General features: G+C 34.7%; 5 protein-coding genes across 15 annotated transcripts in view; 3 read left to right on the plus strand and 2 right to left on the minus strand.

Annotated features, from left to right (window-relative positions):
* The window catches only part of LOC110994995 (obscurin), a 99301-nt gene extending 95535 nt beyond the window's left edge, over positions 1-3766 (plus strand). For all 10 annotated transcript variants that reach the window (XM_022261955.2, XM_045632747.1, XM_022261954.2 and 7 more), the window contains 5 exons: positions 182-320; positions 541-1963; positions 2557-2738; positions 2846-2995; positions 3156-3766. In XM_022261955.2, coding sequence (XP_022117647.2) covers positions 182-320; positions 541-1963; positions 2557-2738; positions 2846-2995; positions 3156-3305 — 2044 coding nt within the window. In that variant the 3' untranslated portion in view covers positions 3306-3766. The remainder of the gene's footprint in view (positions 1-181; positions 321-540; positions 1964-2556; positions 2739-2845; positions 2996-3155) is intronic.
* A 254-nt stretch (positions 3767-4020) lies between these two features.
* On the minus strand, positions 4021-6172 carry LOC110994997 (NEDD8-conjugating enzyme UBE2F-like). The gene is made up of 3 exons (XM_022261957.2): positions 5715-6172; positions 5327-5488; positions 4021-4360 (listed from the first exon to the last, which is right to left on the minus strand). Exons 1-3 carry the CDS (start codon positions 5985-5987, stop codon positions 4241-4243), a joined length of 555 nt encoding a protein of 184 aa, XP_022117649.1. The 5' UTR covers positions 5988-6172; the 3' UTR covers positions 4021-4240.
* A 5895-nt stretch (positions 6173-12067) lies between these two features.
* Positions 12068-14588, plus strand: LOC110994959 (vacuolar protein-sorting-associated protein 25). Its single transcript, XM_022261889.2, has 3 exons — positions 12068-12253; positions 13630-13994; positions 14396-14588. Exons 1-3 carry the CDS (start codon positions 12204-12206, stop codon positions 14506-14508), a joined length of 528 nt encoding a protein of 175 aa, XP_022117581.2. The 5' UTR covers positions 12068-12203; the 3' UTR covers positions 14509-14588.
* On the plus strand, positions 12261-13623 carry LOC110994958 (inositol-pentakisphosphate 2-kinase). The gene has a single exon (XM_022261887.2). The coding sequence runs from the start codon at positions 12312-12314 to the stop codon at positions 13515-13517; it is 1206 nt and encodes a 401-aa protein (XP_022117579.2). The 5' UTR covers positions 12261-12311; the 3' UTR covers positions 13518-13623.
* A 135-nt stretch (positions 14589-14723) lies between the features above and the next one.
* Positions 14724-17770, minus strand: part of LOC110994957 (solute carrier organic anion transporter family member 4A1) — a 50868-nt gene continuing 47821 nt past the window's right edge. For both annotated transcript variants that reach the window (XM_022261886.2, XM_045632755.1), the window contains 4 exons: positions 16986-17191; positions 16343-16487; positions 16022-16213; positions 14724-15789 (listed from right to left, as the gene is read on the minus strand). In XM_022261886.2, coding sequence (XP_022117578.2) covers positions 15543-15789; positions 16022-16213; positions 16343-16487; positions 16986-17191 — 790 coding nt within the window. In that variant the 3' untranslated portion in view covers positions 14724-15542. The remainder of the gene's footprint in view (positions 15790-16021; positions 16214-16342; positions 16488-16985; positions 17192-17770) is intronic.

The raw sequence follows: 17770 nt of genomic DNA on the forward strand, positions 1-17770 counted from the left end.
CTATTTTTATAATCCATACCTTTATTTCAAATTCCTTGTTTTTTAAATTATTTCTTTAAACCGTAATTTTAAAAATCTTTTTAAATGCCACTTCTTTATTTCTTCGATTTTCTTCTTTTTATTCTTATTGGAGATTGAACTTACTCTACCAGTTTTAGCTTATCGTATTAATTAATTGCAGCTACCAAAACGGTCCAGACACGTACTTACTGCAGCTCCGAGACACGCAGTTCCCAGTTCGACTCCGGGAATACATGAAGGTGGCTTGTCATCGCTCACCAGCGTACAACCTTAGCGTACACGACTCTTATGACCCAAGGGTTAGTTATACTTTCAAACATAATAATTAAGATTATAAACAGGTATCAAAATGCTGACCTTTTCAGTTCACTATTATGGATAACAGCATTTTTAAGCCTGTTTTCCTCTTCCAGTTCTTCTCAGTTTGGGCAAAACCAAATATTTTTTGTATTCTTGCTTTTCATAAATTTTCATAATAATTTGTGTTTATGTAAATAAAATACTTATTATTATTTCTAGACACCTATTATCCGCGAAAGACGTCGCTTTACGGACGTGATGGACGAAGAGATTGACGACGAAAGAAAGGAAAGAATCAACCAATATGGCTCTGAAAGCTACACAATCCGAAGACTAAGGCACGAGCTAGGAACACGTCTGGACAGCTACGCGGAAGCTCAGGCCTTCATGGAATCGAAGAAAGATGGACATCTGCCATTCTTCAGAGAAAAACCTCAGATCCTCCCCGTCAGAGAGGGTGAAGCCGCCCAACTGTCTTCCTACGCCGTAGGTGACCCCAAACCAGTCATCCAATGGTTCAAGAATGACATGGTCATAGCCGAAGGTCAGCGCATCAAGATTATCGAAGACGACCAAGGGCGATCCACCCTCAAGTTCGACCCGGCCATGCATCACGACATCGGATTCTACAAAGTCGTAGCGAGGAATAAAGTAGGACAGACTGTGGCCAGAACCAGAATCGTCGAAGCCACCACTCCCAACGCTCCCGATAGCCCCACAGCCTCTGAATTATCCGACACAGAAGTACTTCTGAGGTGGAAGCAACCGAAGTACGACGGAAACTCCCCCGTCGTCTGTTACAGCCTTCAGTTCAAAGAAGGCGATAGTGTCGAGTGGAAAACGGTTGCGGAAAACATTGACCACGAATTCTTTGTCATTAGAGACCTGGTCCCGCAAACGAGTTATCAATTCAGGCTATCTTCCCGCAACAGAATCGGATGGAGCGAGAAAGGAATCCCAACCAACTTGGTGAAGACTTTGGAAGCTGGAGCTCCCAAAATACAAGTCACGAAAGCGATGAAACACTTGCAGCAGATGACTGAATCCGGACAGGAGATAGTTTTAGACGAGGACAGGCCGAAATTGGATTATGCGACTGAGGAAAAGTCTCCCGAATGGGGAACGACCGACCAGTTCACCGAACGATACAGCTTCGTGTCTGAATTGTGGCGAGGGAAGTTTTCTATTGTCGTCAAGGGGATAGACAAGACCACAGACAGTGTGGTGGTCGCGAAGATTCTGGAATGTCGGCCGGAAACGGAAGTGCAGGTTCAGAGAGAGTTCGAATGTTTGAGGCGCCTGAGGCACGAGAGGATATCGAACTTATTAGCCGCTTATCAGACTCCGGGATCTCCTGTCGCGGCTTTAGTGCTGGAGAAGCTTCAGGGAGCAGACATTTTGACGTACCTGTCGAGTAGACACGAATATTCCGAGCAGGTAGTGGCGACAGTCATTACGCAGGTCCTCGATGGCCTTCAATACCTGCACTGGCGGGGATATTGCCACCTCGACCTCCAGCCTGACAATGTGGTACTGGCTTCAGTACGATCGGTACAGGTTAAACTGGTGGACTTCGGTTCCGCTCATAAGGTCACCAAGCTTGGGACGATTGTGCCGCAAGTTGGAGAATTAGATTATAAAGGTAAAATTTTAATATTTAACTATATATATACGGTGTTAATTATGCACTGGCGAAAAATTTTCTTCTGTTTCATTAAATCTAATTTCAAGTATCATCGACGTTACGTCTTTTATTGACATAATTTTTACAAATTTAAATAAAACACTTTTTTAACGGATTTTAATTATTTTACACAATTTTAAATTTTATCCGACGTTTCGCGTGCTATAGGTACTTCGTGCGTGGTCACGGTGACTAAAGACAAAAGGGTGTTGAAATAATTATAAGTTTATAACTACATAGCCTTAATCCGTTAAAAAGGTGTTTTCTTTTAATCATCTACGTTTCTACGTTAATGCATTATAATGAAACAAATAATTTTTCTACTACTCGACTTATTTCCGTATAAAATGCTTAGCAAGTTTTATCAATACATATCACAGACAAACGCTTCTGAAAAGTATTTACTTATATTAATAATTGTAAAACGTGTATTTCAGTTACGTTTGTGTGTAGCAATATAAATTATGAATTAATATAATTTGAGGCCTTCAAAAAATGTTTGTTTATTTATTACCAATATTTACTAATTTCTGCTATTTACACTCTTACAGCCCCGGAAGTAATAAACGACGAGGCAGCATATCCCCAAACGGACATATGGTCTGTGGGCGTTCTAGCATACATTTTACTTTCTGGCGTGTCTCCCTTCCGCGGATCAGACGACGCAGAGACAAAACAGAACATCTCCTTCGTGAGATATCGCTTCGAACATCTATATAAGGAAATCACACAGGTATGAGTTTTTGAAAAATACAATTAAAATATAAATAAGCTTAGAAATTAAAATAAAATAAATTTGACTAGATAAATCCAATTGTAACGAGTTGATTTTTTTTATAGGAAGCCACCCGTTTCCTGATGTTCATATTCAAGAAAACGCCTCTCAAGCGTCCAACGGCAGAAGAGTGCTACGAACATCGCTGGCTCCACAATACCGACTTCATGCTTAGGAAAAGGGAACGAGCCATATTCCTTGGAAATCGGCTTAAGGTAAAAAAAAACTTTGTCAGGTTAATTATTTTTATTTAATTTAATAAAAATAATTAAATTAAATAGATTATACAAATTACATTTTTCATGAAAAATATATGTAATGAACTTATTAGATTTTACTTTATCAAAATTATGTAGCAAATTATTTTTATTTTAGGAATTTTCCGAAGAATACCACAGTCGAAAATCAGCAGAAGCGTCTGAAGCGGACAGCGTAGCGTCGGCTTTTCCCGGTCTGTCGCCGCGAATGCTTGCGCGTTCCAACAGCATACAGGACGAACTCATGACTAACTTCACTGCTCCATAAACATGTTTGATGTTACCCGTATGAAATAACAAACAACTGTAATACTTTCTCTTTCACTAATATGTCAGAGACTGGCAACACTCATTACATGCTCACTTCACAGACAATTAAAATTAAACAATTTTTTAAAATACAAATTGGTGGTAAATTTGACTGACATTTAAAATAAGACAACTGTTATCACTCTTTTGTTTTAATTTTAAGTAAAATTTACGTTTTTTTAAATGTTATAAATAAGTTAAGAATTTTTTAAAGCGCGAATGCTACTTAACATATAATCAATTATCATCTTTATTTTAATTATTATGACTGTTCTCACTTTGTACTGTACAAGTGACCACCACTCGCTCTAGTCAAGCTATTGTTACAAGATAATTGTTAAGTTTATTGTATACTTTTCTATTTATTTATACAATTGGTTACTTCAGTATTATTGAAGCCAAATAAAATATTACTTCAAATTGTGTTTTTATTTTTACTTAACCAACTTTATTTTTACTTTTACTTTAACCCTCTCACCAACTGTCTTATAAAGACAAAATAGTTATTAATAATTAAATTAAACCCTATGTGGCTGTTACATTTTTCAATTCTGGGGTTATCTGGAAGAAATCTCTTATTACAGACCCATTGCCTAACTTATATTATAACTTATGTGACTTACTCCTTATGCTTATTTTTAAAGTAACAGAGTGTTAACAATTAAAGTTAAATATCCATTAAAGAATTCTATTTATTTTATTGAAATTTTTTACACTAATATGAACTTAAACAGAATGTACATAACTAAATAAAGAAATATACCAAATTCATAGCACTTTAAAATTTTACATTTAAAACAGGTATGTACAAGCACTAGCACATTACACAAGGATATCACGTTGAGTATTCAAGTCCTAATTGTTATTATTACAACAACTGAGGCAAGCCATGTCTCATCTTTTCCCCTTATTCACTGCAATGTACTCTTGCACTTTACCTTGGAATTCAACTTTGTCTTTTTTGTACATTTCCGCTGCCTCTAAATTGAGAGGATCATCAAAATTAAGGAGATCCTGAAATAAAAAGTATACTTAAATAAATTAAACACAAACCAGGAATACTCAAAAGCTAGAGTTGGAATGCTGCTCTTGCTGAGCTTGTGATGGAAATGAGCTAGGCATCTGACATGTCTCGCTCACCAACAGTGGGTGAGTTGAACAATAAAGCTTAAAAGCCTATAGAAGATGTAAGAAAACCATTGTTACGCAAGATGGGACAATGACATCAAACAGATAGCAGGCACTATCAATCAAGGGAAAACCTTGTCCTGGTCGGTGTCTAAAATGTTAAGTTTCTGAATCCCAATTTAAGACTTTTGACTTAGATTGGGATTCAGAGACTTAACAAAAATTCAGAATTCTGGACTTCCATATTCAGGGTGAAATTATACTGTGCTGCTAGAAACAAAAGATTGTTCAACTGCTATACTGCGGCAACTGCGGCCATTAAAAAAACCAAGCAACGGACCCATACCATGTCACTCTAGTTGTCAGTAAAAAAAAATTTGGAAATTGATATATATATATTAAAATATTATGAAAAGTACCTAATGAATATTTAGGAATTAGCCAGCTTCAAACATCAAGTAAGGAGATTGAAAAGTCATATGTTCTTGGGTTAAAATAAATCTATACTAACAACCACATCCAAATGTAAACAACTATTATATATAGTGAATAAAAATAGGATACTCATATAGTATATATATTGAATAATTGAGAGCTCTCTGGTGCTTCAAAATACAAAGCCAGACCTAACTCCCATTAAAAAAAAATTAAACTGATTTGACATATGAGGTAAATCACTTATTTAATGAAATACTGCTATTCTAAACAAGACCATATCAAAATTAATCAAGGTTTAATTAATATACATAATCGTTTTATATTAAAAATAACATTCTTCATATTATATTACATTTCAACAACATACTATGGTTTTGGAAAGCCACAACTTTGATATAATCATATATTACTTACAGTAAATAGTGAATTAAGTCCCCACACCACATCCTTTAATCTCCTTGTAGGTGCCCAACCATGTTCATCTATAGATGTTTGTCTAAGTAGAGAGAGACATATATCACCATCTACATTAATATTTGGATGCCAGAGACGCGTCAAACATTTTACTTTTGGTGGCTGAAGAAGGATAGAACAAACAATAATTTAATGAAATATTAAGATAGAAGCTATGGATGTTATATATTAGATTGGTAAATAAATACAAATCAGTGAAATAGACGTAGATATGTTTATTCCCTTTATATGTTGTTTCTATAAAATAGGCCACACAGATCATGACAGATATCTCCCAAGATTTGATATCTTCGACCTTAATAGTCTTGATATAAATTAAAATATTTACCGCCATATTATAATCCTCTGTAACAAACACACTGAATTTAAATTTTCCACTTTCCCAATAGCCCTCATCAGGCTCCACTGTTAATATAAATTCATTCAAAACATTAGGGTCTTCGAACTCCACGGAGCAAGTGGTTGGAAGGTTTTCATTCATCTCCTGAACCTCTTTTATCAGCAATTTATCTCTGATAGAGATTCTTTTACCAGCTTCACTTGTAACCCCGTTAGTGGTATCTGGTCCTTGCTTCTTGATTTTTTTATTAAGCGTAATCATTGTGCCTAAAATTGCTTTTTAATTTTGCTACATTCACAACATACATTAATTTTATTTCTTTTTTTCCATATACTCAGCAAATATAATGTTAGGGTAAATAGAGCTTGAAGTAATTTCTTCCATTCTCCACGATTTGGATTTTCATTGCAATCCTTTGATCTATAAGACTAATCACACTTATGTCACACACGATGTAGTCACTTGACAGTTGACAGTTGCCATTAGTTAGAACTTGGAACTGTCTAAGCTTTATTAGGAACTAAGAAGTAGGTATATGGATATTACATGTGAGCATTGATTAAGAACTCGCTTTTCTATAATATATATATATATATACAATATTTCAAAAAATCCAACCTGACGAGAAATATATTATATTTATGTCGGTCTTAATCGAATGGAACTGGACTTTGACACATCTGACAGTGACATCTTATCGTTTTCGTTTATCTAATTTTGTTTCGCTAAATAACTTAATGAAAAAAGCGCGGGAAGTGTAAAAATAGGCGGGCGTCTTTTTTTTGGCTTAACTTTTGAAAATTAAATTAAAATAAAAAATACAGGATCAGTTAAGTTATAAGGTGTATATAGTAGTAGTTATTGTTGATTATTTATATTTTTAGTTTGTCTTAATAGCCTGGTAAGTTATTTTATTTTATTATATGTAGATAAGAATTTTTCTCTTGTCGTCCATGATGGAGCCCGAAGACCCTGGAGGGACATCCCTCCAGGTGTCTCATGTAGTTACAATCGATGCGTCTGGAATGGAAACGGAAGGTTCCATTATCGATACAGACTGTTCAGATAGCACGAAGTCTGTTAAAAGAAAAAGAGTATCTGTGAGAAATGAAAAAAAGAGAAAAAGTTCCCAAAATTTCCCTAATGATTTAAAAGACAATATAACTCCTAAAGTCATCGAGTCTGATGTTAAAACAACAGAAATACCCCCAAATGAGGCTGCCCACTCTAACAATATTCCAGATAGTCCTCGCGTTGCTAGGTCGCTTTACCAGGCGTCAGACCCTGCGCCTTATGTTGTCCATGTTCAAAAAATCATGGAAACAAATCAAACCGGATCTGTTCACCCCATACAATTTGGATTTTTCCTTAAAAAAAATTATGTAAAAAGCATTGTAGAGGGAAGTATAAAAAAAATAGGGAGGAATATGTTGTCATTGCAATTTGAGACATTTAAAGATGCTAACTTATTTTTAAATCATAAATCTCTCAACACAAATAAATACAAAGCCTTTATTCCGGCTTTCACAATCACCCGTATGGGAATTGTGAGAGGTGTTCCGTGTGAATGGGATGAAAAAGAAATTTTAGAAAACATTGAGCTTCCGCAGAATTGTGGAAGTCTTTTGAAAGTTCGGAGATTAAACAGGAAAATCTTTGAAGGAGAGAATTCCAAGTTCATTCCAACTGAGACTGTAGTCTTAACATTTGATGGGAAGATCTTACCTCCCAAGGTCTTTATATGCTACAACTCCCTACCTGTAGACCTTTATATTTACCCCACACTGCAATGTTTCAATTGCTGCCGTTTTGGTCACACCAAAATGCAATGCAGAGGCACTCCAAGGTGTTACAAATGTGGTGACAACCATTCAAGTATTAGTTGCAAGACTGAAAGGGATGATGCTGTGTGTATCTTATGCTCTGGTTCTCATTTTGCAACGGATAAAAAGTGCCCAGAGTATGCTAGGCAAAAAGCTATTAAAGAAACAATGGCTAAAAAGTCAATATCATATTCAGAAGCCAGTAAAGTTCATCCACCAATTTCTAAATCTTATGCAGACGTTGTTGCTTCTGCGTCATCGGCCCATTCTGGTCCGAATATTTCTTATTCCAGTCCCTATAATTTAACAAGCCCTACTAAGACTTCCACACAGTCATTTAGGAAAACAGTATTCATGAAACCCAAAGCTCGTCCTAAAAATGTAAGTAAGGGATATGATCAAAAAACGCATGCAGAGCTTATCCAAGATTACAGCAACATTCCTTCCTTTTCTAAAGGTTGTCTCAACAACTATAATGATTTGTCAGAAATAATAACAAAGGATCTCATCATTTCTATAATACAGTACCTTTCACAATCTGACATAATTAAAATACCGTCCAACGATGCCCCTTCTACAAAAAGTTTTTTAACTAATGGACAGTCAAGACCATCCTCAAAACCAGTCTCTGGTGATTCAATGGAATTGCCGGAGCATTAATAGTAAAAAAAGTGACCTAATTTTTTTATTAAATAATTACAAACCATTTGCCGTCTCTCTTCAAGAGACTTGGCTTCGTCCCGGATTCAATTTTAGAATTCAAGGACATATCTGTCTTAGAGAAGACAGAACAGATGGGTATGGTGGAGTTGCACTTATTCTTAGAGGAGGTGTGCCATTTGTTCACATACCCATCCCTAATCACAGTGATAAATTTTCTATTATTGCTGCTAGTGTAAATAATATTTGTATTGTAAATATATATATACCTCACCCTTCCACTGAAGTCTTTGACAATATTTGTAGCATTCTATCTTCCCTCCCGCGCCCTATTTTGGTCACGGGAGATTTCAATGCACAACATACTATGTGGGGAAGTTTTAAGTCTGATCATTATGGGGCTAGAATCTTGGACATCTTAGATGATTATAATTTATGCCTTCTAAACACCGGTTGTCCTACTAGAAGGACACAGCCCCATGAGGGTATTAGTGCACCAGATCTTACCCTGTGTAGCCCTTCCCTTGCTCCTACATTAAACTGGTGGACTCTATCGTCTTCATACGGAAGCGATCACTTTCCAGTAATTGTATCATTTCCTCAAAAAATTAGAGAACAGACAAAGGCTCCTCCCCGTCTTAAATATAAACTTAAGGAAGCCAACTGGTCATTATTTAGAGATAAAGTTCAACAAAATTTAACAACCATACCTCCAGTAAATGACAGCAATAATCATTTTTGTGCTGAAGCTTTAACACAAGCCCTATTACAGGCTGCTGAGGAAGTTTTTCCAATTAAAAATAAAAGTGGCAATGGGTATATTCCATCACCACCTTGGTGGGACAGTGAGTGTTCTGCGGCTGTAGCGGAGAGAAAGAAATCTGAAAGGAATTACAGAGAAAATTCTACAACACAAAATTTTAATATTCTTAGTAATCTTATAACTAAAACACGTAAATTATTAAAGCAAAAAAAATTCAATGGCTGGAAATCTTTTTGTGCCTCAATTTCACCAGACATTTCTCCATCGGAAGTTTGGCAAAATATTCGGAGATTCAGATCTGCCTTTAAACCTCCTAGATCTCATTTTATGGATAGCAGTACAGTTGATTTGTTTCTAGACAAATTAGCTCCACCATATGTGCCATTTATAGATAATATTTCTTTTCACTCACAGCCTTCTTTCCTCTCCCAGCACAGAAGTAGTGATTCACTCATTTCGTTTAGCCTTTCAGAACTCAAAGGGGTTCTTTCAAAACTTAGGGACTCAGCCCCAGGTTGTGATGGAATTCCATATTCTTTTCTTCAAAACCTAAATGACTTCAGCCTTTCTTATTTTCTCAGTTTAATTAATTCAATTTTAACATCAGGTAATATTCCTTCATCATGGAAAATCCACGAAGTTATCCTAATACATAAGCCTAACAAACCAATTAATGATCCATCATCATACAGACCAATTGCATTAGCTTCAGTTATATCCAAAATTTCTGAACATTTAGTTAAAAATAGGTTAGAATGGTTTATTGAGAGTAACGGGTTATTATCTCCAAACCAGTTTGGATTTAGGAAAGGCAGGGGTACTATGGATAGTCTCAGTATATTTATGACAGACTTAAGATTGGCGTTTTCATACAACAAGCCTGTGATAGCAGCATTCTTAGATGTGTCTGCAGCCTATGATAATGTCAACCTTATAATTCTGAAACAAAAAATGATTAATTTGAATATCCCACAAATTTTTATAAGTTTCATAATAAATCTTCTCTCTGGTAGAATGCTTAAAGTAATGTCAGAAGATTCCTACCAATCCCGTATTGCCTGGAAAGGTTTACCACAGGGATCAGTTTTGAGTCCCTTACTTTACAATATATATTCTCATGATCTGGAAGCCTCCCTTAAGGGTAAAGTTAACTCACTCCAATATGCAGATGATTTACTCTTATATATCTCAGGTAATTCTATTGACAACATATCTGATACTATGACATATTCCCTTCAGTTGCTAAAAGTCTGGCTGGACAATAACTCTCTAAGCCTTTCAGTTCATAAAAGTATAATAGTCTTATTTTCACGTATGAGACTTCCTCCATCAGTAACTGTATTTTATAATAATATTAGAGTTCCTGTTAAAAGTGAAGCAACATTTCTTGGGGTAATTTTAGACTCGAAACTTACAGGAAGCTCTCATTGCAAATATATAAGTGCCAAATGTGAGAAGATCCTAAATATACTGCGTTGTCTCTCTGGAGTTTGGTGGGGAGCCCACCCTTTCTCTTTAAAGCTTCTATATAATGCACTAATAAGGAGTATTTTAGACTATGGAACATTTATACTTGAACCCTGTAATGCAGTAGCTCTCCATAAGTTAAACATTATCCAGTCTAAGGCTCTGAGAATAATTACTGGGGCTATGAGATCGAGCCCTATTAACGCTTTGCAGGTCGAATGTTCTGAAGCTCCCCTGCACCTCAGACGACAATTTCTTTCTGACAGGTTCCTGTTTAGGGCATTACAAGTATATAATCATCCTCTTTATTCTAAGTTACGGTCTCTGTTGGAATGTATGAATTACCCGTACTGGGCTCATAAATCGCCGCCATGCCTTATTATTAGTCTCCAAAAATACTTAGCTCTTCAAGCTCCAACACACAGATCACAATTCCTTCCTATATTTTGTGTTAACTATGATGCATTAACATTAGATCCTACTATTTTGTTTGACTTCGGTATAAGTAAACAAGATCTTTCTGCAAATGCCAAATTTACTGATATTATTGACAGTGACAGCCAATGGAAACATTACCATTTAATTTTTTGTGATGCTTCCAAACCCGGTCCCGAGGAGTGTGTGGGAATTGGCGTTTTCCATCAACAGTTTGACATTATACAGAAAATAAAATTACCTCCAGAGACTTCAGTATTTACTGGAGAATGCTTTGGTCTGCTGAGGTCTCTGGAGTACATTTTAATAATGAAGCTTAAAAAGTCAATAATTTTAACTGACGCTAAAAGTGTCCTCCAAGCGTTGAAAAGATTTCCTTTTAGCCGTAATATAAATAATCACCCAGTAATTATTGCATGTCGCGATTTATTATATCAATGCTTCATCAAAAAGTACACTGTATCTTTTGCTTGGATTCCGGGTCACTCAGGTATCTTTGGCAATACCAAGGCTGATAGGCTTGCCAAAGCTGCGGTCAATGACGGAGACCTGGTTCCATACAAAAATTTTTCTTGTGATTTAACTCTCCTTCCTAAATCCCAGTTAATAAAATCTTGGATAAACATTTGGCGTTCTTCAAGTCAGACGAAAGGACGGTATTACAACATGATTCAGGGGGATATACCTACTAAACCATGGTTTTCTACTTTGACGCTTGGTAAAGATATTACTTCGACCCTTATACGTATGAGGCTGGGCCATGCATGCATACCCTTGCATTTGGCAAGGCTTAACCTTTTGCCTGACGACACATGTGAGTGTGGCAATGACGTTGGGGATTTTAACCATATATTTTTTGCCTGTAATAGACATGACCGTTCCGCTTTTATATCCTCGCTTTTATCCATAAATATTCCTTTGCCTACTTCTATTTCTGTCCTTTTATCTAATATAAATATTGATGTATATAAAATTTTAGCTAGTTTCATTTTTCATAACAATATAAAATTATAACCTATGTTTTATGTATATACGTACTTATAAAAAATTTATCTGATCCTTTTCCAAATTCCGTACTAATTTCCTATCCAATAAACCTAATAATGCACTTCCTAACTTTTGTACATGGCTGACGCACAAACCGTGCAGGCCAAGAAAGGGGAAAAAAAAAAAAAATAAAAAAAAAAAAATAACTTAATTGAGATTAATTAAGAATGAGCCTGGAAAGTGATTTTTGAGGACAGCTAAACGCAATAATCAAAGCCAGTTGTCACTTGGTTAATGGAATCTATTTAAAATCAATAAATATTTCATATATACAATTAAAGGATGGCAGAAATTGCTTGGCCATGGCAATATAATTTTCCACCTTTCTTTACGTAAGTATACATTTATGTAGAAGTTTATACTTAAAAGGTTCGCAGGTTTTGTTTAACAATGAACACATTAAATAAGAAACAATGGAAATACATCAATGAAGGAAATGTACATATTGTGTTGCAAATATTGGATACATGTAAAGTTATTCGGCTTATTAAAGACGAACAAAGGAACGTAGATATTACGACATATATTAACTCTATTGAGTTTGTTAATATTTTAATGTTGCCTTTGGTGTGTAAAGGTCATGCTTATAAGGAAGAAATACTTTGTTTGTCAAATCATGAAATTACAGAACTCACTACAACACTTCTTCAAATTAGACCTAAGCACAGAATACATAAAATGTCCATAAGCCAGTTTGCACTGAGTGCTCCCAATTTGACAATATTGGAGCCCACAATTACTAACTATTGTGTAGAAATTAAAACAAAAGAAGGATTTTTAGCTAAAACTTTAGAAGAGTATTCTAGATGTTACTATTGTATGAAACAATTTCTCAAACTATGTGACAAACAAATTGATAAGATAAGCAAATACTGCCCTTTAAATCTATATTCAGGTGATAGAAAAAGGATGAAGGTGGCATTGGTAAACTTAGTTGAGAATCCACAAAATAATTTTAAAATGTTTAAAAATAGTGAAATCATCTATAGTGAAAATTCAAGTATAGAATTTGAACAGATAATCAGTACGACAATTTTAAATTCTACCAATGTTTTTTTTGACTTAATTATTAACATACTATTAAGTGATGGGGAATCAGATATAGTATTGAATGAAACTACTGGAGTTATCCCAGAAACATCACATAAATGCAATAAAAAACAAGATTTGCCTCCAAATTCATTTCTCTATAATCTTGTTGAAATACAGTCACTTTCCAACAACTTAAATATTGACTATACAGCTATAGATGACATAAATATTTCTGACTTAATAAAAAAAGTTAAGGACAAAAATTACAACCTAAGAAATTCTATAGATAGAAAAGAATTTATTAATAGTGTTGACCCTCTTCACTTAGCTTTAATATCTGCTGTAGCTAAAGATTGTTCAGTCATGATAACATTTACTGAACAAAATTGTGAAGGGTACCCAATTATACAATTTGGAGACAAAAAAATGTCATACAGAATAGTAGTAACTGATTTGGAGCCAAAAACAGTGAAAAGTATTATCAAAAGGAAGGATACAGAGAAAAAACTGCAACAACTAATAAAGAAGCAAAACAATAATGCTGCAAATGCAGATTGCTCATAAAAACTAAAAAAAAAAACAAAACAATATTTTGCCTAAAAGTCAGTTGTAGGAGAAATCCATATATAAATTATTCTGCCAAACAGCAACTGTAATAATTTGCCTGCTGTTTCAGAATCCAACCTCACTCAGAGACCAGACAGAAACAGTTAGCTGCTTGGGAAGAACTAATTGTTCAATATCTTAAATCTTCCAAACAATACATAATAGATGTAAGAGAATCACAAAATACACCATTGTTTAGCAATCCAGCAATCAATAGAAAACTCTCACAAGATGCTGTTTTGACTATTTTAGAAGATATGGCCAGATGTGGACGGGCTGCTCCCACTGATAAGACAAAGATGGTATGGGAAGTGTATTGGCATTCATTGGATGAATGGGGTAATATGATATATAGCTGGGTTAGTGAAAATGGTTTAAATAATTCTGTATGTACACTTTTTGAGTTAAGGGAAGGTGAAACCACAGAAGGAGAAGGTAACTATACAGATATATATATATAAATTTATCTATACTTATATTATAAAGAGGTAAAGTTAGTGAGGGGGTGACCTCTAGTTAACCTATTTAAAATTTGGTTTCATAATAGAACACTACATTAATTGTTAGTATCATAGACTATGTCTTAAACAAATGAAAATACTTTTTAGCAGGTAGAAGTTTATTATTATTTATTTGACATTTCTTAATATTTTGGAGAAAAAGTTGTAGATCTTGATAATCCTGCATACTGCAATGCAAATTTTGCATTGACTTTATTAGTAATTATACATGATATGAAATCTGAAGGAAGTACCTTGTTTCTATCATATCAGTCTTCCTAGACATTTTAGTCACTGAGGCCAATGGCTTGTAATGATTATAATTTAATATTTTAGAGTTCCATGGCTTGGATGTTAACATATTAACTAAAGCATTGAAAACCTTGGAAGTGAAAGGAAAATGTGAATTAATGGAATTTGATGATAACCAAGGAGTTAAGTTCTTCTAGTTGATTGAATTATGTTTGGAAATGTTGCATTTTGTTAAGTTGTGATCATTTTATATGTTGAAATATATTGCCTGAGATTTTATGGTTGTTTTATTAGTAGATAGAAATAAATAAAAATCACATTTTATACAATTTTTAATAATCATAACTGTAAAATTGTACATCTCAAAACAACTTATAATACAAACATTACCAAAATGTATAAAAGGGGTTTACACCTGGAATGTATATGTTTTGTTAACTTTTAATTTTCCATTATTTTATTATGCAAACTTCTAATGCTAAGTTATAACTAAGTTAAGAATCAGTCTTCAACCAAAATACAATATACAAAAATAACAAATATCTAAAATGTGAAAAACATACTTAAATTATATAACAAAAATATAGCTTGCTTTTATTGTACTTACATGTTTATTGACATGTCACTCTAATTTCAATTTTGTCTGTTCTTACAAATATATTAAGTTTATCTGGTATTTAGGTTTTTTTTTCAATCTGCAGTAATGTAAAAATTATTGAAATAATAAAATAAACTAAATGTGCAGCATCTCTTTTTTTAGTGGGTCAAAACAGTCTTTGTAATTATAAAATATTTAAGTTAGGTACATTATCTACATTAAACCATACCTACTTATGAATATTGTAATAGTGAATACTGTCCAAAATTGGTCACTTGTTGATAATAGGGTACTAATGACTACTTACACTAATGTTATTGTACAAAATTGCACTAACCACTTTTATCTTAACATTCCTGGCAGCGATTGAAAAGTTTCATAAGTAGCTCACGAAGACATATTATATTCTTACACCACTTTCATAAAGAGTTATAGAACCATTTAATAATTTAAACTTATATTAAAGTAAAATCTTAATAGATTTCATTGTGTGATCAGTAATCTTAGTAAGAATAATAAAAAACCACTCTAATCTTGTTAGACCTATGTGATGCTTAAAAATTCTAGAAAACTCATGTCATTCTGACATCTCCTTTTAAGCAATGAATTATGCCATGCCATGCCATACTATTTTTATAAATGATCACTGCATTCCAATGCTGCGTTACAATATCCATTTGTTTTGTCTACACCGTTTGAGATGGTACTGACTGTAGCCACCGTGGGTATGGTACCATTGCTCTTCTCGCTATGTACCAGGTCAATAGCTGGACCCACCGCGTTGCCATTCTTCATGCCTGGTGGTCGGTAGAACCACCACGCGAGGAAAAAGAAGATAAGTGAACATAGTTTACCGGCGAAAGCTAATGCTAACATATACCTGGAAAGCAAGAATATAATATATATCTAATAATAATTGGCCAATTTTATTCCTGAACGTTTTGCTAGTAGATACTATGTTATTTTGTATTTAACACATAGAATAAAACACATTTTAATATGACTTTTGGCAAATAGAGATGACGTGTTAAGTTTGTAAACAATTTTTAATTCTGCTGAATAAAAACAGCGAAGGAAAATATTAAGGGTTTTACTTATATACCAGTACCCACCTGCTCATATTCTTATTATCATACAGATGACAGGCCCCAGTCTTGGCGCATCCAGCCTGCCCTGATCCCCAGACGGAACATGATAAGTCAATGAGAAACCCAAACAGCAAAGGAGCTGGTATTGTGCCTAGGAGCCGAACTAGAATCCATTGTATTCCTAATGCAAATGAACGTTGATCCTCGCGAACACATCTATAAAAATATGACATAAAATTAGAATTTTGGCGCCAACTCAATTATGTGTATCGCTTCATTGAATTTCGTGTGGTGATTTTATTCATTAAATAGATCAAACACAACGAAATTTAGCAAGTACTGTACCTTAAAGTTGCAGAAAGTGCTGGCATAGTGGCCAAGAATGTGAACAGCATCACACAGAACGTGAGGAACACAAAAAGCCACAGATATGGGCAGTCTGACTTGCACGTGCTGTTTAAAGCCTCGTACATTACCAGATTAGTACCATCTGGAATTAAGATGTTACATTAAGTCATCTCAAAATAAAGATAGGGACAATTACGGGCCATTGTCTCCTTAATAAACTTTTTTTTTCTAGAACAGGGAGCAAACGGGCAGGAGGCTCACCTGATGTTAGGTGATACCGCCCCCCATGGACACTCTCAATGCCAGAGGACTCGCGAGTGCGTTGACGGTTTTTGTCATAGGCGCGCAGACAGACAAATCAGGGCCTACGTTTGTACGCCTTTTATCCTCCATAAAAATATATTTGGTTTTTTATATACTAAAATAATGTTCATATTAGCTGATTCCCACATTTGTGGTTGTTAAACATTACTTCGTTGCGAAGGATTAGGATTAGGATATCCTAAGATTGACTGACAGCATATAATGTCAAAAACAATTTTTTTAAAACACAGATTACTGAACTCAACCGAATTCAATAAAACCTACAACGCGGAATACTTTCCGCTAGATTAAATAGCAATTTTGTTTAGTCTTCTACCTGGTTCCGTATAAACCGGGAGCGTGCCATTGAAGCTGATGCAGGCGCAGTTGTGATAGAGCTGCGCAGTGCCACTGGTAGTGGCGGTGGTGCAGGCGGCGTGGCAAGGAGAGAAGTATACGATACCGTCTGCCCCGCACACGGGCGCGTAAGGTGCGCCTGCGCAACCGCAACCGGCGTTGCATTCTGCCAGGAGTCGGTCGCCCCTAGAATATTTTACTTAGTAGGAAATATATTTATTTACATCACATCAAAATTCATTTCTGGACTAAATTTAGTTTATTGCATGTATTAGTACCTGGATGGCCGAGCTTTGCTCGGTATTTTTATTTAGTTATAAATTGTGTTTTTTGGAAATTATATTTAAGTACGAATTACATACTTATAAAATGATGAAATATGAACAATATAGAATATATATATGCTGGAATAGCTTTAGTATTGTTGTGTCGTTAAAGCAATTAAAAAAATAGTATTATTATTCTCCGATAGATGTCAGGAAGATTCATTTTTCAGTTTAAATTGGGATTACTCAAACACCACCTTTTTGTTATTTTCTATCATTTATTCCTAGCTAGATCGATTTATCGCCCCCAAAACCCCCCGTATACTAAATTTCATGAAAATCGTTGGAGTCAATCCCGAGATTCCAATTATATATATGTATACAAGAATTACTCGTTTAGAGATATAAGATTAGTAAGGGTAATGGTGTAGATTCTTAATTGGGACTAAGCATTGATACTATGTAAACTTTCCACTTTTGCATAGTATTTTTTTACTAC

Source organism: Pieris rapae, chromosome 20 (genome assembly GCF_905147795.1).
Source record: "Pieris rapae chromosome 20, ilPieRapa1.1, whole genome shotgun sequence".
In the NCBI taxonomy this organism is placed as follows: Eukaryota; Metazoa; Arthropoda; class Insecta; order Lepidoptera; family Pieridae; genus Pieris; species Pieris rapae.